The 21,836-nt window shown below is 49.8% G+C and overlaps 2 protein-coding genes across 2 annotated transcripts; both read left to right on the plus strand.

The window, feature by feature from the left end:
* The first annotated feature begins 785 nt into the window (after window positions 1–785).
* On the plus strand, window positions 786–6,043 carry LOC144264720 (perilipin-3-like). The gene is made up of 8 exons (XM_077816505.1): window positions 786–846; window positions 2,230–2,300; window positions 2,937–3,132; window positions 3,846–3,928; window positions 4,033–4,318; window positions 5,047–5,237; window positions 5,452–5,574; window positions 5,672–6,043. Exons 1-8 carry the CDS (start codon window positions 786–788, stop codon window positions 6,041–6,043), a joined length of 1,383 nt encoding a protein of 460 aa, XP_077672631.1.
* An 8,957-nt stretch (window positions 6,044–15,000) lies between these two features.
* LOC144264721 (perilipin-3-like) lies at window positions 15,001–20,684 on the plus strand. The gene is made up of 7 exons (XM_077816506.1): window positions 15,001–15,063; window positions 15,605–15,800; window positions 17,272–17,360; window positions 17,701–17,986; window positions 19,002–19,189; window positions 20,074–20,193; window positions 20,304–20,684. Exons 1-7 carry the CDS (start codon window positions 15,001–15,003, stop codon window positions 20,682–20,684), a joined length of 1,323 nt encoding a protein of 440 aa, XP_077672632.1.
* The last annotated feature ends 1,152 nt before the right edge of the window (window positions 20,685–21,836 follow it).

Genomic DNA, 21,836 nt, shown 5'->3' on the forward strand with positions numbered 1-21,836 from the left:
CAGTGTGGGGCAACCTAACTCTCTTTGAGCAATCAGCACTCTCCTCTCTTAGATTGTTTTAGTGAGAAAAAACCTTCTACGCTGAAAATGTTACCAGGGAAATGGAGCATAAAAGCACTCTTCAAAGAGACCAACTGGAGCCAAAACTGGCAACTCTGAAACCCTGTAACTTTTCAGAGGCTCACAGCCCTCACTGGGTAAAGTTGGGAATGCAGCTGTGTGATTGGTCTCCTGAGCTGTCTGTCAAGTGTGTCCAGCCCCATGATGACATCATCACAGGAATATAATGGCTGAGACCTGGGGAAAGTCTGAGTATTGGTGAAAGATTAGGAGTGTAGAAGTTTGGTAAGATGTGTGGTTAAGCTCTGTACTATGTCTCTGGTTCTTTGGGTGTTTAGATGGGGGCTCTTTCTTACACAGATTGTGACCCAATGTCTTTCCTGGTGGCCAATAATAGCTAGGATTGAATGATCAGAAGCTCTTAGCTACTTTCAGTACTTTCTAGCTGTACTTGTGTAAAGCATTTCTAGCTGAGTCTTCTGAGCAAACAGTCCAGGGAAGGTAACTGTCTGCCTTCCAGACTGGGAGGCCTGGATTAATGGTATGTTCTAAGAGATGGAGGCTTCCCTAGAGAAGAATAGACTATTGAACAAGGACAACTAAATTAGAGCTTGGACTATGGGAAAACTCTCCACTCACCTCTCTACCTGAGCTAAGCTATGCTGCCCCCATTCTGGGATGGGGATTGGGACTGCTGGCTGTGGTCTGAATTCTGGTTTGTCCTAATGATCTGCAGGTGGAAACACTTGACTGAGGTGGCTGATTCAGCTGAGACTGGAGTGCTGGGTAACCAATATGTATCTGAAACAGATAATGCAGGAAATACTAAAAGAAAACAGGCCTGGTGCCTTCCTGTAAGGGAAATGCTTCCTGGCCCTAGCTTTCTAGTTAGTGGTCTCACTCTTGCCTCTAGGGGTGATGGTGTCAATTTACCTGAACTGGAATCTGTTCCTTTACCAGACCAGTCTTTAACTGACAATAGAAAATATTTGTATTTTTACCAGCTAAATCGGCTTTAAAATAACCAGCCTGCCATAGTGAGCATCTCCTATGTAGACTCATAGATCATAAGGTCAGAAGGCACCATTATGATCATCTCCTACGTAACTCAGAATCCGGGGAGACTTAAACACTACTCACTCTGGAGGTCCCTGAATGCTCGCCAATGGTACCTTCTCAATTCAGTGTTCTGTGTGTGTAGTCAATGGCTATTACCTTCAGCAGGATAACTTCTGTCAGTGATTGTACTGGGGCTAATTCCATTTGTCCCAGAGTACAATCTGGGAAAAGACTAAACTAGGAGGGTGCCTCTGATGAGCTGTGCAGGTGTCCTGGTGCTCCCCTTGGGAGGTATTTTTGGGTCTTGAAGTCAGAGTAGAAGCTTTGGGAGTGTGTGAATAGGGTGTTACATCGGGTGGGATCTGAGTTGCTACAGAGAATTCTTTCCTGGTTATCTGGCTGGTGAATCTTGCCCATATGCTCAGGGTTTAGCTGATCGCCATATTTGGGGTCAGGAAGGAATTTTCCTCTTGGGGAGATTGGAAAATGTCCTGCAGGTTTTACCCCTCTCTCTATAGCATGGGGCACGGGTCACTTGCTGGAGCATTCTCTGCTCCTTGAAGTCTTTAAACCACGATTTGAGGACTTCAGTAGCTCAGACATAAGTGAGAGGGTTTTTGCAGAAGTGGGGTGAGATTCTGTGGCCTGCGTTGTGCAGGAGGTCAGATTAGATGACAATAATGGTCTCTTCTGACTATAATATCGATCTATCTGTGTGTAACACCAACAGACCCTGGTCATCAGCAGGATCAAACCCAGGCCCTTTAGAGGCTCATGCATTTAGCTCCACTGCATGAGCTAAAAGCCATATGGCTCTTAGCTAAGACTGTAGAGTGGATGCGTTAATCTCTCTCTCTAACTGGTCCTGGTGCCACTAGAGGGGATAGAAGACAACACCCAGACGAACTGGCTGTTTCTGTTTCTGGGCCTGCCTTACATGAAAGGTTTAAGGCCCTGGCCTGTTCTCTCAGTAGAGAGACTTCCTACAGGGGGACAACCTGGTCTGGCTCTTAAAGAAAACGGACCGGGAGCAGCTCTCCTGATGTTCCTACACAATATTGATTTTATTTCCTGCTGTAGCCACTCAATATTCCTTTTTGGGTCTTGCAGGGACATCTCACTCCACCATGTCTGCTAAGGAAAATGAACCACAGGTGGAGATCCAGGCAGAGGAGCAACAGGTGGGTCCCTCCTGGGGAGGCAGGTGTGCTTGGCGGCTGGAAGGGCTGTTCTAGCTTGAATGTCTCCACTGCTGGAGACAGGGACTCATAACCACAACACTAGCCAATGATTCTAGCTCTCAGAGTGCCGTAGTCACTGCCCACAAGTGCCTCCTGAAGCCAGGAGGAGCACTGGGGATCCTTTGACTGCTGTCTGCACTGTAACACTGGCAAATCCCATTGACTAATGCCCAAGGGCCCTCAAAAAAGAGTGGGGCATTGTACCATGTCCTGGACTGAGACATGGTTTCTGATCGGGAGAGACTGCACTCGGAAAGACAAAAGGTCTCTCCATTCCTGCTTTCGCTGACAGAACGAGACTGTGACACAGTTCTGTTTTGTTGGTGGGAGTGCCAAGGTGCAAATGGCATTCCTGAGATTGCTGAATATTGGCAGCTGTTCCAATGGGACCAGGCTTCTGGGTGTGTAACTAATGTCACAGGCAGGCCACTGAACCCCTGCTGACAGGGACAGGAGACTGCCTGGCTCTGATGACAGTCTCCTTCAGAATCGGCAGTTGCAAAGGGAAAGAGACAGGAGGGGCATCTTGAGAAGCCAGGAGCTCTTCCTCAGCTGACTGCTCTTTCCCTCCCCCAGACTGCAGGGGACGGGGTGGCTGGCCTGCCCTTCGTCAACTCTGCCTGTGAGATGGCCACTGCCAGCTACGCTGCCACCAAAGGGACCCACCCAGGCATCAAAGGGGTCTGTGAGGTGGTAGAGACTGGGGTGAGGGCCATCACCTCTGCTGCCATTACCGGGGCACAGCCCATCCTGGACCAGCTGGAGCCACAGCGTGAGTAAGGGAAGGGAGACAGGAACACTCCTGTGTGTGTGGCGGGGGAGGTGGGTCTGGGGGCAGGCTCAGCCTACAGTGGCTCTAGGCCCACTACTGAACTCGGCTTCCAACTGGCCGCAAACAGAATCCACAGACTCCCTTCTCCTGCTCCCCTGAACTCAGCTAGCTCCTAGACGTGATCTGGCCAAGGCATTGGCCTCGTGCGGAGCAGCTCTGACGGCTGCAGCAGCTGCTGTGAAGGATTCTTGCTCAGGTACCAGCGGTGAGCTGGGCCAGCCTAGAGGCAGGCAGTGCCCAGGCACAATCCCTGGTGTGCATGGCTGGCCCAGTACCACACAGCCACATGCACTGTGTATGGCACCTAATGCCATGGAGCAATACCTGCTAGAGGGCACAGGAAACAGCTCCAATGCTAAAAGGATCTGAGCCCATGGCAGGCACTGGAGACTCCTGAAACTCTCTAGGAGAAGCTGGGGGTGGATGAACAGATGACTGGCAGCCAGATCTCCTGACTCCTAAACCTGGCTCTGAAACAGACTGGCTCCATAGCCTTGGGCAACTTGCCCAACCCCTCTTCCTTGGCTTTCCCATCAGTAACCTGGGGAGATTTGCTTAGGAACACCAGTCCTCCAGTGTACACAGATTAGCAGCCCCACGAGATCTGTGCACGTGAAGGAATTAAGGGAACGAGTTCTGTGGTTATGTTTCAGTTGCAGCAGCCAATGAATATGCCTGTCGGGGTCTGGACAGACTGGAGGAGCAGCTGCCCATCCTGCAGCAGCCGATTGAGAAGGTAACCCCACGAGTGTCACGACCGGTCCTGGAGCAGGATGAGGCTGTGGGCCCTTCACTTCCGCTAGGTGTTCAGTGACTTCTCCTCTGACCCCTTTCCTCTAGGTGGCTTTGGATGCCCAAGACCTCGTGTGTGCCACAATGGTGGGTGCCAAGGATGCAGTCTGCAGCCCAGTCACTGAGGCCAAGGATGCAGTGACCAGCATGGTGAGCGTGGCCCAAGGGGCTGTCCAGGAGAGCGTGGAGGTGACCAAATCTGCTGTGACCAGCAGCATGAGGACAGTGATGGGCTCCAGCATGGGGCAGATGGCTGCGAGTGGCATAGACACAGCACTGGGGAAATCTGAGCAGCTGGTGGACCACTACCTCCCCATGACCGAGGAGGAGCTCGGTAAGAACCCTTCTGCTGAATACAAACCAATGTGACCCTGGTGTCTTGGGGTGTGGTTTGGAATCACAGCTGTTCAGTGTTCACAGCTGAGCTGCCAAAAGAGCCACCTCTCCTTAGGGCTGCCTTGCAACCTTGCTTGGCTACTAGCCGTCCCCTTTGTTCCTTCATGCTGGGCCCTCAGCTAGCCCTGTCTGATGGCTCTGACGCTGCTCCCTGTGCAGCCTCTGGCTGCCTTACTGCTCGGTGCTGCAGGGCATCCAAACGTGCCCTGGGAAAGATTACATCGGTCACCAGCTTTGGGAGTGCTGAACGCATCCCTGCCTTGTATCCTGGCCCTGCCAACCAGTGATGCAAGTAGATTTTAACTCTTACCAGTACGGCGACTCATGGGAGGGACCCAGAAGGGAGGTCGGGGGGCATTTAATTTCCACCCCCCAAACAACCCCACCCTGCCTCGTGCTGGGGGCTCTACAGACTCCAGACAGGAGATGCAACTACGTGGAAGGGCTGGTGGGGGGCCAGCTGGGGGCGGTACAGACACACCGGCGGAGGTGCGAGCGTTCTGCTCCTTTCGCTGCTGCGGTTCCTGAGAGCCCTGCCATTTTCAGTGGATACCGAACGTTATTCCAGTACGTTGTACCAGCAACAAATGTCTTAATGGCGCGGTGTACCTTACCTTACTGCCTTACTTGCACCACTGCTGCCAACTGACCCCTTCCCCCTTCCAGCTGAGCTTGCCACAACTCCCCTGGAGGGGCCTGGAGAGGCTCCCGCAGAGCAGCGGAGTTACTACGTGCGTCTGGGTTCCCTGTCGAGCACGCTGCGCCAGCGAGCCTACCAGCACGCCCTGGGCAAGATGAGACAAGCCAGGCAGCGCACCCTGGAGGCCCTCTCCCAGCTCCAGCAAATCATTGACCTGGTAGGAACATGACCCCTCTCCCCTGCCCTGTAGCTGCTGTGGGTCACGGTCTCTGCAGCCTCCCATGCTCAGTGCCATTGGCACTGTTTGTTCCTGGGCCCAGCTGTGTCGCTGCAGTAGTGCTGCCCGCCTGCTGCCCACACCTAGCTGTGGGAGAGCTTCCCTGGCCAGCCGCCTCCTGCTCTTCCCAGCTAACTGCCCTCTCCTCCTGCAGATCAGCCATGCCAAGGAAGCCGTAGATCAGAAGCTTCACAATGGCCAGGACCGTCTCTATCAGATGTGGCTCCAGTGCTGCAGGGGGAAGTTGGAAGGGCAGGAGGATCCAGACTCCGCAAAGGTATTCTCCTCCTTCTCGCCCTCACAGCCTTGCTTCAGCAAACTCCCCCCATCTGCAGGGGAGACTTGTAGATACTCCAGTCTCTTTCTCCTTCCAGCAGGTTGAAGCTCAGGCTCTAGCCATGTCCCAGAGCCTCACCCAGCAACTGAAAACCACCTGCCTTACTCTCCTGGGCAGCATCCAGGGCCTTCCCAGCACTATCCAGGACAAGGCCCAGCAGGTCTCAAGCAGTATAGAAGAGCTCCTGGCCTCCTTCTCCAGTGCCGGCTGTTTCCAGGATCTGTCCAGCACTGCCCTTGCCCGGAGTCGGGAGATGGTAACCAAGTCCCAGGAGTCCCTGGATGAGCTGCTGGAATACGTGACGCAGAATGTTCCCCTGGACTGGATTGTGGGACCCTTCACTCCTGCTGGAGACTCCCTACAGTGTCCTGATGAGCTGGTGGAGGAAGGAAAGAAGGTGGAGGCCTGAAGGGTTCCCCCTGCTGCTGGAAGGAATCCAGCTGAATTTCCTGCATAGCTAGTGTGGGGTCTCCTCGCTGAGGCCATAGTTCTACTTTGGCAGATGGTGGACTGAGGTCAACTCTTCCTTCTGCAGAATTAAAGAACCTGAATGTCCTTTCCCAGGCCCACTTCCCAAGAACCGTGTATTACCGGTTACAGGGTGGCATCACTAGTCATGCAGGACTGCATCCCTTGCAGGGCTAGTCTGCTTCTCTCAGGACATGGATTGTAACTGACACACAGCTGTTTTCATCTGTACATAAGAAGTGCTGCTGAGCTTGATTTTTCCTAGCTTTGTAATGTGTAAAACTAGGGTTTAAGGTCACAATAAACCTCAACTGCATTCAAATTGCTGTCTGCTTAATGTGATTCCCTCCCTGGCTCATGGTCTGTACGAACATACTGTACAGGTGACCCCATGCCCCTCTTCTTCACACACCCCCACACCCCATTTTTCCTCTGGCAGGGCTCCATAATGGCTGAGCTCGTCTCCTGGGTGAAGGCATCTCTTCAGGTGCCTCCATTTGACACTCTTCCATTGAGACTTTTCTCAAGTAGAAGGAGGCAACAGCCCATTAAGAACCCACTGGAAGCCAGACGAGTGTAGCAAGGTAGCATTACAGACTCTGAGACCAAGTAACAGAGGGAAAGACCCAGGTTGATAGGGTACTATGGCCTTGAGAGGAAAGGGGGTGTGTGGAGAACTGAGAACCTACTACTGGTAATGAGCAAAGTTAAAAGGGCCACATACAGTGGTGGGACAGTGCCAGACCTTGCCTCAAGCCCAGTGCAATAAGCTCAACAGGTTGGAAGTGTCTAGGAAAAGAGATGGTGAATTGACAACTCAAGGCAACTGGAATTTATCAAAACACACACAGGGAGACTAGTGGCAAGAAACAGAGCAGCAGATAGTCATGCTGAAGCATGGACATCAGCCAGCCTGCGTCCTTCCTCCCTGCCATTAGCCAAGCACCTGCCTAACTTTTCCCACTGCTTAGTATTGGCCTGGCTAGGTTTACAACACTACAGGCACGTGGCTCAGGGTTGTGGGAGATCCATAATCAGACCAGTGCTGGGCTTGTAATGCGTTTTCCTGAGAGCTTTGTGTCTATGCTTGAAGTCACAAGTGGGTAGTGTCATCTAGGCAGCTCCATCACTGTTGCTTATCCTAACTCTGGCTTCAGCTATTAAAAAGCTTCAGGCCAGGAAATATCTCCCGGGTTCAGCACTGCAACAGCACCGTGACCAGGAGTGGGTGTGTAGCTCTCAAAGATGGAGACTAGTAATCAAAGTGGTGATGGGAGCAGCTCCCAGGGCTGGTTACTCCTGATCTCATTGGAAAGGGCCAGGCTTGTACTCCAATTGACTGGGGATACCAAGCTCTTCATAGAATATCAGGGTTGGAAGGGACCTTAGGAGGTCATCTAGTCCAACCCCCTCCTCAAAGCAGGACCAATCCCCAACTAAATCATCCCAGCCAGGGCTTTGTCAAGCCTAACCTTAAGAACTTGTAAGGAAGGAGGTTCCACCACCTCCTTAGGTAACCCATTCCAGTGCTTCACCACTCTCCTAGTAAAAAGTTTTTCCTAATATCCAACCTAAACCTCGCTCACTGCAGCTTGAGACCACTGATCCTTGTTCTGTCATCTGCTACCACTGAGAACAGTCTAGATCCATCCTCTTTGGAACCCCCTTTCAGGTAGTTGAAAGCTGCTATCAAATCCCCCCTCATTCTTCTCTTCTGCAGTCTAAATAATTCCAGTTCCCTCAGCCTCTCCTCATAATTCATGTGTTCCAGTCCCCTAATCACTTCTGTTGCCCTCTGCTGGATGCTTTCCAATTTTTTCTCCTCCTTGTAATGTGGGGCCCAAAACTGGACACACTACTCCAGATGAGGTCTCACCAATGTCAAATAGAGGGGAACAATCACGTCCCTCAATCTGCTGGCAATGCCCCTACTTATACAGCCCAAAATGCCATTGGCCTTCTTGGCAACAAGGGCACACTGCTGACTCCTAGGTCCTAGCTTCTTGTCCACTGTAACCCCTAGGTCCTTTTCTGCAGGAAAATCAGAAACTTGCTAACTGACAGGAAGCAATTACTGAAGCTAATCTGCCTGTGGAACTGGTGGTGTGTTCATAAACCCTGCTGTGTTATGGATTAAAAATGGCTCCTCCAGCAAACTCATGGGGAAGAGTGAGTAAAAGCACTAGCGAGGTGGAGCCTTGCTGGAGTGAGTAAAGGTCTTAGTCTTCTCCTTTTAGGGATATGGAAGAGTAAGTGCAGACTTCAGGAGTACTGGTCAGCTAATCTGACTTCTGTGTTCAAGCCCCGTGAAGCTCTTTGCTATTTAGTCCATGTCTAATAAAATGTGTGAAGTCAATGAGTGGATTTCACATCAGCAGATATTTGCTTCAAACGTGGAAAGAAGCTGGATTTTATTTACACCATGAAGAGCATTGCAGCTTACATTTCCCCAGCACGGCCCCTACAGCTAATCTTTCCATATGGAAGGAGTGGTTCTAACACATCCTCAAGCCAGGGTCAGACGTAAGATACCCCATCGAAAATGTTGCTGGACTAGTCTTAAGTTATACAAAGCAAATGCAGTAACTGACTAACCCACCAGATGCAGTATTTATGGCACAAGGAGCAGTGAGTTATTTCAGCAAACCCCAGCATGATTCACCCATGGGCTCAAGTGTTTAATCCAAAGGCCTGTTGGAGGATCCAAGGTGTGAGCATAGAGATCACACCAGTTACACCCCAGTGGTCTGAATATTAGAAGGAAGAATGGGAAAAGGAAAGAGATGCTTCCTGCCCCCAGCTGGCTTTCCCTCCTGGGTGGCACCCTCTGGATAATGAGTGATTGTAGCTGTAGATCCCAGGTAGGAAGACTTGTAGTGTGCTCTGAATGTGGTTGGGCTTGTTGCTTCTGCTGGCTGCGTATGTGGCAGGGCTATGGATGGGAAGGTGGTTGCTAAGCCCTGAGCATGCAATGGTCTCTCTGTGCTAGGGATACTTGCACCTGTGCAGAGCTCTCTGGAACCCAGCTACTCTTCCCCACTGCCTGCTGAAGTTACGGGGGGTCTGAGTAAATGCAGGGGCTGGTTTGTGCAGGGCTCATTGTAGAATCAGGGTCTAACACTGCCCACTCTGACCTTTGCAGCCACTGAAGCTGAAGGTCGTGTGTCTGGATGGAGGCCCACTCACATCCCTCTGTGGGACAGACACATGGGTATGAATATCTAGGCTTGCTTTAAAGGAGTGAGGTGAGCACCTGCCTCAGCCCCAGGCCTCCGTCTCTCTCCTCAGCTGCTCCAGGCATTTGCACTCCCTGCTTTGATTTTACTCCCAGTGTGAAGGGCGATGGGGAGGTTATGGGAAGAAGTTATGTCTGGTGTGATCTGCTGTCACTCCGGCTGGGAAGGGCCTTGGCACTGGAGTAACTAGGCCAGGAATGATAATGGGAAGAGGGCAGAGCCGAGCATAGTGGCTATGACTGACCCCCCCAAACTTTTCCCTGAGCTTGTCTCCCCACTTTGTCCTTCCCTATGGCTGTGTCATCCCCATCATTTCCCAAATACTCCCCTGATACCCCCTGAGCCTGGGGGTTCCCTGTATTGAACTGACACTTATGTTAGACTGATGTGACTCATGGTGACTTGGCTTCTAAGACTGTTGATGGGTCCTACTGAGCTGGCTCTCGCTTCCTGGAAGCCCAACTTCCAGGCTGGAGAAGGGTGGGTCAGAGATGGGACCCCCACTACCTTGGGAATCCTGAGGTGTTGAGCACATGCTGGTTACAGGGGGCTGACTCCAGTCCACCTAGAGGTTCTAAGGTATCATTTGTCCAGTGTGAGGGCTTCACCTGGCCTTCCTTCAAACAGCATTCAACCAATACTGCTAGTTCAGTTATCGGTGTTCCTCCCACCTCTCTCATTCCTGTGCTGGGTTTCTCTAAGGTAACTGTAACTGAGCCTTGTTAATGGAAGTGCATATGGGCTGGTAGATATAAAAGGTCTCTGCTGGTGACTAAGCACTTCTGTATGTTAATACAGCTAGCCTCTTCCACAATAAACACAAACCGCTTTCAGAGAAGTCTCTTCCTTGTGTTCATCTGCAGATCTCTTCCTGTCTTGCTATCCCACCTTGAATATACCCTCTGACTGAGCCACGTCCTGGAGACCAGCTCTCCCTGACTAGGGCAGCCTGACTTTGGTTCCTTTGCTTACTTGCTGTCCTGGGCTGAACAGGCTCGGAGTGCTAACAATGTCAGGAAATGCCATCTCCCATGGATGCTGTTCTGCCCCTCCACCCACTGAAGACAATGCAGGGTGGGGAGTATTGCTCAGTCCCTGGCCATGGGAATGATGCTCTGCCCTGGACCACTCAGATTTCTGGGGCTTGCCATTCTGCCTTCTCTTCCCCATTTCTTAGCCTGACCAATTACATGTTGCCTTCCCTGAGTCCTGCCCCTCGACCTCTCTCATTGGCTTTATGGCCTGACAAAGGAGATGCTTAAAGCCTTCATCAGAGAAGCTAATCTGGCACTGATAAGTGTTTCTAGTCAGGTGGGACTGGGGAACTTGATCTCATGCAGGATGATGCTAAAGAATCCTCACTGCTACAAGTACTGGTGTAAAATGTTCCCCTGAAAGGTGACCGTAGTCTCACCCTCAACAGTCACCACCTGCCCAGGAACCAGACCAGCTTGCAGACAGTGCTCAGATAACTAGGTCCTTCCTTTGATTTCTACTGCACTCAACATCCCTGCTTGGATTTCAAAGAAAGCAGAACTTGGCCCAGTATATTAACACAGCTAGAAAAGACACTTGAGAAATGACCCAAAGGAATTTGAGGGAACTCCTCTTCCCTTCTCTCGGAGTTGTCACTCTGACCAAAGTTACTTACAGAATTTCCCTAGCTCAAGTATTAGGTGTCTTTGCTGTGGGTGATCAAAGGGGGTTCCACTTGCAGCTTTCCTTTTTCAGATTACAAGAATGCTATTTCAGAGTAACAGCCATGTTAGTCTGTATTCGCTGTAGCTCACGAAAGCTTATGCTCAAATAAATTGGTTAGTCTCTAAGGTGCCACAAGTCCTCCTTTTCTTTTTAAGAATGCTATTAAGACTCTAGTTTTGTTTTAGAAGTTCCTGGGCTTCAAAGAAACCAAATCAGTCAGGCCTCAGTTAGTATAAACCACTTGTGAATATATGCTATGGCCTCCTTTAGCTCAAGATGTAGAAGCTTATACTTAAGCATCCCTGGTTCAAGTGCTAGAGTTTCACTGAATGTCAGTTCTGACTGAAAAATACAATTAACCCCAGATGTGTGGCTTGCAAAATCCTCTGCAATGAACTAGTGAAACACTTATGTAAAGTTTTGTGAAAATGTCTCCCCTGTTCCATACCACTCACCTGTGAGTATGAGAGACGAGAAAATACACCACATGCACAAGAAAATGAGACCTTTATGTGCTATGCCAATGTTTCTCCTCAGGAAGTCTGCACAGGTGCTTCCTGGTCCACGTCACACCAGGCTCGTGTAACTCTCAGTTTTCACCAAAGGGAAAATTGTCACAGCAGCTGCAGTACCAAAATGTAGCCAAGCTGCCAAGGAGTACCAGAGACCTGTGGAACACATTTAAAAGTATTCCTAGACAAGCTGGGGCTAGTGAAAATACAGGCTAAAATTATAAATGGAATCCACAAGGATAGCCAGAAATTAACTAAGGAGACAGCTTGGCTGGTCCTGGACCAAAGAAAACACCCTGGCCTTTCCCAAAATAGACAGTGAAGCAAACAACCACAGAAAATGCCCAATTGCACTGAACAACAGGGTCCACATCCTAGTGTGGAATGGGGCTACAGCCTCAAGCTAAGTGTATTCTGGGGCCTCCTATGGGAGCCTGGGAGACCTGAAATGAGCTGATCGCTTTGTCCAAGTGCCATCTTTTAGCTATGCTGCCATCTAGGAGCAGAATCCTGCTGTGCTGAAGTGGTCAGCTCTTCTGGGCAGGAATCATGAGCCCTAAGCATTCCCTGAGAGACATTGTCTCACTCAGTGGTTGTACTTCTCAGCCAATCACACTGATAAAACATCGAAAATTATGGCTCTTACTATTCCCCTGATAGCCCTGCTGCCTGCACTCCAGAGAAATCTCTGATTTATTTTAATATCCCTGTTAAAATGAACTAGCTGATGGCATATGATTAAAAACTGGCTAACTGATAGGTCTCAAAATGTAATTGTAAACAGGGAATCACCATGGAGTTGATGTATTTCTAGTGGGGTCCCAGGGGGATCAGTTCTTGGCCCTATATTATTTTAACATTTTTATCAATGACGTGGAAGAAAAAAAATAAAATCACTGATAAAATTTGCACATGACAAAAAAATTGGGGAAATGGTAAATAATAAAGAGGACAGGTTACTTGGTAAAAGCAAACAATCTGCATTTTAACATGGCTCAATGTATATGCCTAGGAAAAAAGAATGTAGGCCATGCTTACAGGATTGGGTTGGGGGCAGAATCTATCCTGGGAAGCAGTGATCTGAAAAATATTTGTGGGATAATCAACCGAACATGAGCTCCCAGTGTGATGTTGTGGCAAAAAGTGTTAATGTGATCCTGGGATGCATAAACAGGGGAATCTCAAGTAGGAGGAGAGAGGTTATGTTATCTCTATTTGGCACTGATGTGACTGCTGCTGAAATGCTGTGTCCAGTTTTGGTGTCCGCAATTCAAGAAGGATGTTGACAAATTGAGGAGGGTTCTGAGAAGAGCCAGAGAATGATTAGAAAACCTGCCTTATAGTGATAAACTCAAAGAGGTCAATTTATTTATCCTAACAAAGAGAAGGCCAAGGGATGACTTGATCACAGTTTGGAAGTACCTACATAGGGAACAAATATTTGAGAATAAGCTCTCCAATCTAGCAGTCAAAGGTGTAACACCATCCAATGGTTGGAAGTTGAAGCTAGACAAACTCAGATTGGAAACAAGGCATACATTTTTACAAGTGACAGTAATTAAGCATTGAAACAATTAACCAAAGGGTCATGGTGGATTCTCCATCACTGACCATTTTTAAATCAAGGCTGGATGTTTTTCTAAAAGCTCTGCTCTAGGAATTATTGGGGGTGGGGGCAGATCTCTGACCTGTGCTATACAGGAGGTCAGAGTAGATGATCACAATGGCCCCTTTTGCCTTGGAACCCATGAATCTATAATGTCAGGGCTCCATTAATACCTGTTGTTTTGTTAAGATGGCTGAAGGGGAAAAGGTGTTTCCTACAAAGCTACTCATTGGTCAGGGTGGAGAGCTCTGATTTCTTTCTGGTGCTGTCTGTCTAGGCCTGCCCTCCGATGACATCAGCACTGGTATATAAAGCCTGAGCAGCATTTGTATACTGTACCAGTGCAGGATCTGAGAACTGACTGGAGAACCTTGCTGAGGTAGGCTGTGGTTTTTATTGACATAACTATGCCTGCCTGTTGGAGAGATGGGTTGTTTGGCCTTTTCTGAAGTGTTTGGTGGGGTTTCTTTTTGTTTGTTTTTTCAGCTGTGAAATGTGTGGTTTTAATTTAACCTATTTCAGTGTGTGGCATCTGCATTACTAAGAAACAAACTTCAGACCTTTCAGTACTGGCCTAGAAGGAAGATGCTTAGAGATGAAAGCTCTTGAGTTTGTCTTGTGATTTGTGAAACTCTGGATTAGTGAAGAGGAAAGAAGAGGGAGTTATGAGACTTTCTTGCCAATCCTGAGTGTCAGGCTAGTCCCAGTGCTGCCCAGTCACCCTTGCTGGGTGAAACCCAAGAGTGTTTGGGGGGTGGGGATGAGTGGGTGGATTTTTTTGTTTTTGTTGTGTTTTAAAAGTTTATGGCTTTGTTATGAGGTCTTGACTAATCAGCTGTAGATAGGAATTACCTGCCTTGGGAAGCTGAATCAATTAACCAGGTTTAATCAATGAGCTTAGTAAGGCAGGGCTAATGAGAAACAGGTGGAATATGATCATAGAAAAGACAAATCTGCTTTAGCTGAAATTTTGATGGGGCTTTAAATCTCTACATCAAGTGGTCTGACTCTCTAACACCTGGTCAACAACTCTGGTGCCTCTAGGGAGGGGAGCTCTCTCACTGTGAGAATGGGAATCCTTAACCACTTAGAAATGGTCCCATGATGATGGTCACAGGGTTGCCATCTGTCTGCAGGGGGATGTTTACCTTCCATTAGGCTTGTTTTCAAGCTTAGTAGCTGGTATTTCATGTACTTGAGGAAACTCTTCCCTTCAAGCTTCTCCTCCAACTCTAAACCTGTCTTTCTCTGAACCCCACATGAGGGGAAATGCTATAAACAAGGCAAACTGCTTGTGGTCCCCATTTTGACTATTTCTGTGTGCAGTGTAAGAATGAAATCCTAACCCTTGCTCTCCTAGCTGCTTGATGCTCGGATGGTGAGCTTGGTTGGCTGTATTCTCTCATTTCGATCTCTTTAATGATGCTGGACAAAGCAGTTATCAGCACCTGCTGAGGGAGCTGTGGGCTTCTTGCTGGTGGTCATGTGTTGCAGGAACACTCACTAGCGGTTGCTGGATTGTAAAGCAACTGTTGTCACTATAACCTACACAGCCTTCCCAAACCTGCCTGTGCCACTCCCTCTGGGTTTGGCCACCCCTCTATGGCAAGCAAGTGGCATGACTGAGCTGCTGCATTGGTTGGCTCTAGTCTCTTGGAGTAAACTAGAGTGGCTGAAAAGGTAACGGGTAAGATGACTCTGCCCTCAATAGAACTGCCTTGGGCACTTGAGGAATGATAAAATACACTGTCTGCATTTAAGCTGTTAGTCTGGGCACTGCTTGCCTCTTGTTGGTAGGCTAACCTCTGTGGTGGTCTCTTCCCCAGCAGCATTTGGCTTCACCATGTCTTCTAACGAGAATGACGTTCAGGATGCTCCCTCAAAGAGAGGGGAGCAGGAGCAACAGGTGAGTGTATGTACTGGAAATCTGGCAGGTGAGAGCCTGGTTCTAGCTGCTCAGGCTTCTAGCCAGTCATCATCCTATAGTGACTGCTGCAGTGGCTCTAGCCCCAGGCATATGGTGGTGGCGAACCAGCCTATTCCTAGACCTAGGTAGCAGAACAAGAAGCATCATCAGCCCTCCTGAGGAGTCCAGGTTCCAACTTGGCTGGTAAATCTAGATAGCTACTGTGACCTACAGTAGTAGCTAACCATCACTCTGTCTGTGATGAGAATACGGTGCTGCTCCTCAGCATGACTGGTGAGTGTGGTGGCCCTGAGGCCTGCCCCATCCTAGGAAGTCACTACACCATTAAAGGGCTCTCCAAGAAGTGGCTGACAGACTTAATGCTCTGGTGTTACTGTGTCTGGCCTCCTTTGCCCAGGAGGCTGCAGACCTTCAAATCTGAAGGGGGTGATGGAGAGTAAAGGTAGCTGGCCTACCCATAGTCCTTCATACTAACTAGCAAGCAATAGTGGTCATGACTCTCCTTTTTTTCTCCTGTTAGAACTTGGTGAGCAGAGTGGCCAGTCTGCCCTTGGTCAGTGCTGCTTGTGACATGGTCTCTACCACTTACACTTCCATCAAAGAGACCCATCCTGTCATCAGATCCCTCTGTGATGTGGCAGAGACTGGAGTGAGGACCATCACATCTGCCACAGTCAGTGGGACCCAGCCCATCCTGGACCAGCAAGAGCCTCAGGGTGAGTGAAGGAGGGGGGATGATCCCATATGCAGGGGGATGGGGAGTGAATTGCCAAGTGAGTCCCAAGACAGAAATGTCCTCCCCGAGTGAGAAATGGAGCCTTCCTCTCCTGTGTAGGTGCATGACACTCCTTCATCCTGGGAGAAGGGCTCCCTGCTTCACCCAGTATCCCCACGGACTACATCATGGGTGCTGCAGAATGCCCATCAACATAGCACATGAGTACCAAACACCACTCTGAACCATGGTCCGCATTATTCAGTTACATGGGGTCCACCATTTTATACGCCAAATACAAAGAACTGTGAATGAAGCTTCCTAATTGCTGGGGGTAGCACAGTTCGACACCACCAGGCCAAAGCAGTTACATGTCTTGGGCTTGACATGTCTCCATGATTTAATCTGCTTCATACACAGCCTTGTAATACTGCTATTGACTGCTGCATCTGGGCTGTGCCCGAATGAGGAGTGGAGCTGTCTCCTATACCCCTTATGCTCAGCATGTCCACACGGAGACGTAACTCCGTTCCTGTTACTGGCTTCAGTTGAAATCCAGGCTCAAGCCCTGAAGAGCTCCAACACAAACATGCCATGTAGCCTTCCCACTCAGTGCTGGTCACAATGTACAAGAAACAAATGACAGGTCTGCATCTCCCTTAATTAATGGTGCAGAAACAACTCCACCAGGCCCCATAGATGCCAGGGGTGCTACCGCATCCCCCTGGCTTGAAGTGGTTTCTATCATATGCAGGGTTTACAGTTTTGGTTCAATGGCTCTCAGCACCACCACTATACACATTGGTTCCAGCTCCCCTGCTAGACCCTCTGGTACCAGCCACCAGAGACGTGTCAAGCAGTGCTTAGCTGGAGCCTCCTACACAACTCCCTATGCCTGCTGCTGTTAGCCGACCCCATTCTCACAATCCCAACTTGGTCTCCAGGTAGTGTACTGGATGCCTTCTGTTTTATTCCACCCCAGCCTGCTGGTGAGCAACACAGTTTCCTGTGGGGTAAGGCTGAGCATTGCCAGCCAAAAAGACCTTCTCCAACAATCCACCCCTGGCCAGCAGCGTAACTCCACTGGGGCGCAAACAGCGCCATGTGCTGGAGCAATGCTGGCATGGCAGCCAGAACAGAGGTGCTGGAATGAACTGTCTGGAGGAGAGGTTCCTTTTCACAAAGTGTCCTTCTCCCACCTGAGGGCCTCTCCCAGCAGAAGTAAACCACTCCTTCACATGGGCAGCGTGGTCTAGTGATTTTGTTCACAAATAGGAACAAGAACCACTTCCTGAGGTCTAGTCTGACTCCAACACAAACTTACTCCAGCCTCTGACTAGTTCACCTCTCTACCCTCTCAAAGAGGGAAAAGGAGGTGACCTCACATGTATAGAGGGTGCAAGGAACTTGGGGAACCCCCCTGAACATGCATGGCCTATTGAAATGGAAAGGCTTTTGGTATCTAATCCTAGAACTGTTAGTATCAGCCAGTGACTACGCCTGCGAGAGCCTGGACAAACTGGAGGAGAAGCTGCCCGTCCTCCAACAGCCAGATGACCAGGTAACTCTAGCCTTTGTTTCAGGGCTCCCTGTGGAGGGGAAGGGCTGCAGTGGTTTGAGACCTGGTACTGCCCTAGCTGAGGAAGGCTCTGACCGAGCACAGCTGCTAGATTGCAGAAGCAAAGTGTTCCCAGGGAGGGGAGAGGGGCGGTCCATGCAATCTCCACTAGGAGCATTGCATCAGCCAACAGAAGGCTCTGTCAGGCAGAGGGAGAAGTGGAGTTTCAGGTGAGTCAGTGCTTGAGTTGTGGGGGGGATTTCACTGCCCCAATTTGGTGCCCAAGTGTAAGTGTCTCTTGCTCTTTTGAGTGGACATAAACTGACCTTTCCTCTGCCTGCAGGTGGCCTCTGATGCCAAAGAGCTAGTATCATCCACACAGACAGATGCCAAGGATGCAGTCTGCAGCACGGTCACTGAGGCAAAGGATGCAGTGACCAGCATGGTGGGCATGGCCAAAGGGGCTGTCCAGGAGAGCATGGAGGTGACCAAACCAGCAGTGACCGGCAGCATGAGCACAGTGATGGGCTCCAGCATGGGGCAGATAATCATGAGTGGTGTTGACTTGGTACTTGAAACATCTGAGTCGTTGGTGGATCACTACCTCCCGATGACGGATGAGGAACTTGGTTAGAATGCTCCTACACTCCTTCATAAACCTAAAGAAACGTGATCCCTGTCTCTGATACCCCTACACAGGTTTTTGGTATGGCCCTAGGGGTAACTTGGATGACAAGAAGCTTCGTCTCCCCATACCACAGATCAATGGTGGTGCCCAGGTGTAACTTGCTCATACTGTACCCATTGCTGGTATACAGGAGTTCAGTGCATCATAACTTGCACTTGTCACATGGGGTTACTTTTACTGATGTGGCTTTGTAATACTAATGTAAGCATGGCTCTCTCTCTCTGTTTAAAAAGTAAGGCTGGAGGTGCATCATATGCTCAAAACCCAAGTGGTGGCTTTCAGATTCTGCCTAGGGCCAGCCTTGAGTGAGCACCTCCTCCTGCACAAACTAGCTTTAATCTTGCTGTAGGTGGTTCACTCAAGCCAGGGAGCAGAGTAGTCAACTGCGGCCCCCATTCTGGAGTCTTAAGTGTCCCTGCGGGTATCCCAGATCCGCTCATGTGGTGCTTGTGAGATCTCCTGCTCAATGGCACTGTAGCGAGTGGGGTGGGCAAGACTTGTGCTCATGGTAGGCTGTTGCTGAAATTATGCACAGTAGCATTTTGTAGCTTGGTGAGGCTTGTCTCTTGCACATATAGACAGTACAGCTGCTCTGTTGAGAGGCAATGCCGGCCAGGTCACTGTCCAGTTGAGATGCTGGATAGGAGACTGGAGTAGCAAGTGCTATGCAAGAGCTCAGTGTAAACTGGAATTGGGAACACTTCTACAGTTGGAGTCGGTCCACAGTCTAGAAGTTCGAGTTACCGTCAGTTAACTTGCCCTATGGCAGATGTTTGAACTCTGATAAAGTTTGAAGGCAGAGGTAATATTGTGCTGGCTCCCTTTCTCCAGCTCTCGGCTCTAGTACAGCCCAAACTAAAATAATACAAGAGTGGCTTGCTGGCACACGGTCTGAAAGCATCCTGTGCCTGTCAGCTCCCTGCTGACTAGATCCTGGTTCTCCTGTTCCTTTCCAGCTAAACTCGCAGTATCCCTGGAGGGGCCTGGAGAGGCTCCCGCAGAGCAGCGGAGTTACTACGTGCGTCTGGGTTCCCTGTCGAGCACGCTGCGCCAGCGAGCCTACCAGCACGCCCTGGGCAAGATGAGACAAGCCAGGCAGCGCACCCTGGAGGCCCTCTCCCAGCTCCAGCAAATCATTGACCTGGTAGGAACACTAAACCCCTCCCTCCCAGGTCTGCTTTGGGTAAACCCTCTGTCTTGATAGCTACATAACTTGCTGTGTGTCTGAGAAGGCTTTTCCTTCACCCTCTCCCTTGGTTCTTGTCATGCAGACAGAAAGCAGAAGTCTGAAGTGCAGGCAATGCAATGTTAATTGGGATTAGTTCCAAGCAAGCGTATTTATAGCTCTACACGCTGGCAGTGTCTGTTCCCCAGTGTCCTGTTCCCAGCTTTGATGCTGCAGAGCCTCTTTTGTCCCATCGCCTCCTTCTTAGCAGGCCCAAATAGACCTGTAGTGGACACCCCTAGTCGCACCTCTTGCACATTATGGTCATGCTCCGTTTTGGAGTCATAAGTCTGGAGTCTTTGTCCCACTTCTTTTGTATCCCAAGGGTAAGGAGTGAGGTTGTGCTCTAGCCAAGGCCAGGCTTTTCTTTGGCTTTTAGGGTTTTTTATATGTCTCCCTCCACCCACTTGCCCCTTCTAACTGGTTGCTTGACCATGGCTTAAAGGAGCTAGGCAGTCTCAGTGTGTGTGCTCATATTCCACTCCCACTATACCCTGTAACGCTTTAACTGTTCTTTCTTGTTCCCATTATACTAACAAACCCATCTGGCCAGGCAAAAGCAATGCAGTGTCTCTGTTCTTTATTCACACACTCTTATAGAATACAAGAGTATCAAACTCAAACCCAAAATTCTATCCCAGGCTAACAAACTGGCCTATAGACTACAGCGTCTGCCTGGCCTGACCAGCCCCACTGTAGTGGTAGATGGTGAATTGTGTCCTGTGCACAAGCAGTTCCCCCGCCACTATTAGCTATGTAAGTGTGTGACTTGTTGCTGTGGAATCCTATGTTCCCTCTCCTAGATGGAACAGGCCCTGGGTCAGAAGGCTCATGATGGGCAGGAGAAACTGCAGCAGATATGGCTGGAGTGTCACAAGGGCCAGCCAGGAGGCAGTGAGGACAATGGCTCACCGCAGCCAGAGGTATCCTTCCTCTCTTGCATTGTTGCACTGCACCTTGTGTCTACAGCATGTCATGACAGGAGTGAGCTTCACATGCACATAGTCACTCTCCCTTCCATCTCTCTCTACAGGAGATGGTGTCCCAGGCTCTAGCCACTTCCCATAACCTCATCCTGCAGGTGTGGACCACCTGCCATAGGCTCCTGCCCAACATCCAGGGTCTCCCTGCCACTCTGCAGGAGAAGGTCCAGCAAGCCTACCGGAACATGGGAGAGCTCCAGACTTCCTTCTCCAATGTCCAATCCTTCCAGGCATTGTCTGAGGGTATCCTGACCCAGACCCGGGAGAAGTTGACCGAAGCCCAGGAGTCCCTGGATGAGCTGCTGGAATATGTGGTGCAGAACACTCCCCTCACATGGATTGTGGGACCCTTTGTCCCTGCTGGAGACTCTACTGAGAAGGCAGAGGAACCAGCAGAGGCTGAGAAGGCAGAGGTGCTGGTGGAGGCCTGAAGTAGTGGCTGTATGGTGATCTAATGCAATACATCTCACTACTGCTCAAATGGAGCTTAATGTTCACAGCTAGAATCGCCAAGCCATAGTTGGCTTTGGGATAGGAGTCTGTCCGTTACTTTGCACATAATGACTCTGCAGTGTGCAGACAGCCGGACATACAATGTATATAAGGCTGTCTATCTTGTATTCAAGTCCCTACTTGCTAGAATACCTCTGATGCTCTTCCTGGTGAGGCTTGAGTGGGAATACCACTCTTTGATGCAGGCCCTAAGATTTATGGCCTCAATGTCTCCCCCAAGGGAATGGGGAGCAGACCTCCAATCCCTTTATTTCAGAGACTCCTGTCTCTGATCTTTGGTAGGGCTTCCTCTGGCCTGTCTGTTAAGGGTATAAAAAGTGAGGATGGGACCTGGTCTGCTTTCTGGTCTTCCTGCCCCTGCTGTGCAGACATCGGACCAGATATTGCAGAACCTCACACTTTTGGGTTTTTTTGGTTTTTTTTTGGAAAAACTCTCTTCCCTTTAGAGTACAACCTTAAGCATGGAAACGCAAGACAATGCATAGTAACTGTCTGTTCTGCAAGTACCATCTCCTGCTCCACTGCACATGGCCTTGTTGTGATGGTTGCTAGATTTTGTCCTCTTAATAGCCTTGCATTGTTGAGGTATAGAGGCTGGTCTCATGCTCCTCCCCTGACAAAATCCAGTGTCTGCCCCTAGAAAGACCCCCCCCCCCCCGCCCCTCCCTGTGGCTGACTTAAGCGTGGAACACAATGTAAAACTATTGGCTCTTCCACAATAAATACTCATCTGCATACAGATAAGGGTCCTTGACTCATGTTTGGTTATTAATGAAACTGAGTGAGTGGCAGGCATTTCTCCTGCCAGAGAAGTATTGACTGAAGCAGGAAGTGGAACTTCAGCTGTCAAGTTCTGTAGTAAGGGGGTTATGGCTTCTCCCCTACCCAGGTGCTCGGCAGGGCATGCCCCTGGCATACACAGAGCAGAGATGGAGGCAGAACCACCATGCTGTTTAAAACCTCTCTCCTCTCATCTGCTTGCAGACTTCATTTCTGCTGCAGCACTGGTGGGAGAATTCATTCTGTGATCTGGGGGAAGCAGGTGGGTGGCAAGAATCTCTTCCCTCCAA

This window comes from Eretmochelys imbricata, chromosome 5, assembly GCF_965152235.1.
Source record: "Eretmochelys imbricata isolate rEreImb1 chromosome 5, rEreImb1.hap1, whole genome shotgun sequence".
Classification (NCBI taxonomy): domain Eukaryota; kingdom Metazoa; phylum Chordata; order Testudines; family Cheloniidae; genus Eretmochelys; species Eretmochelys imbricata.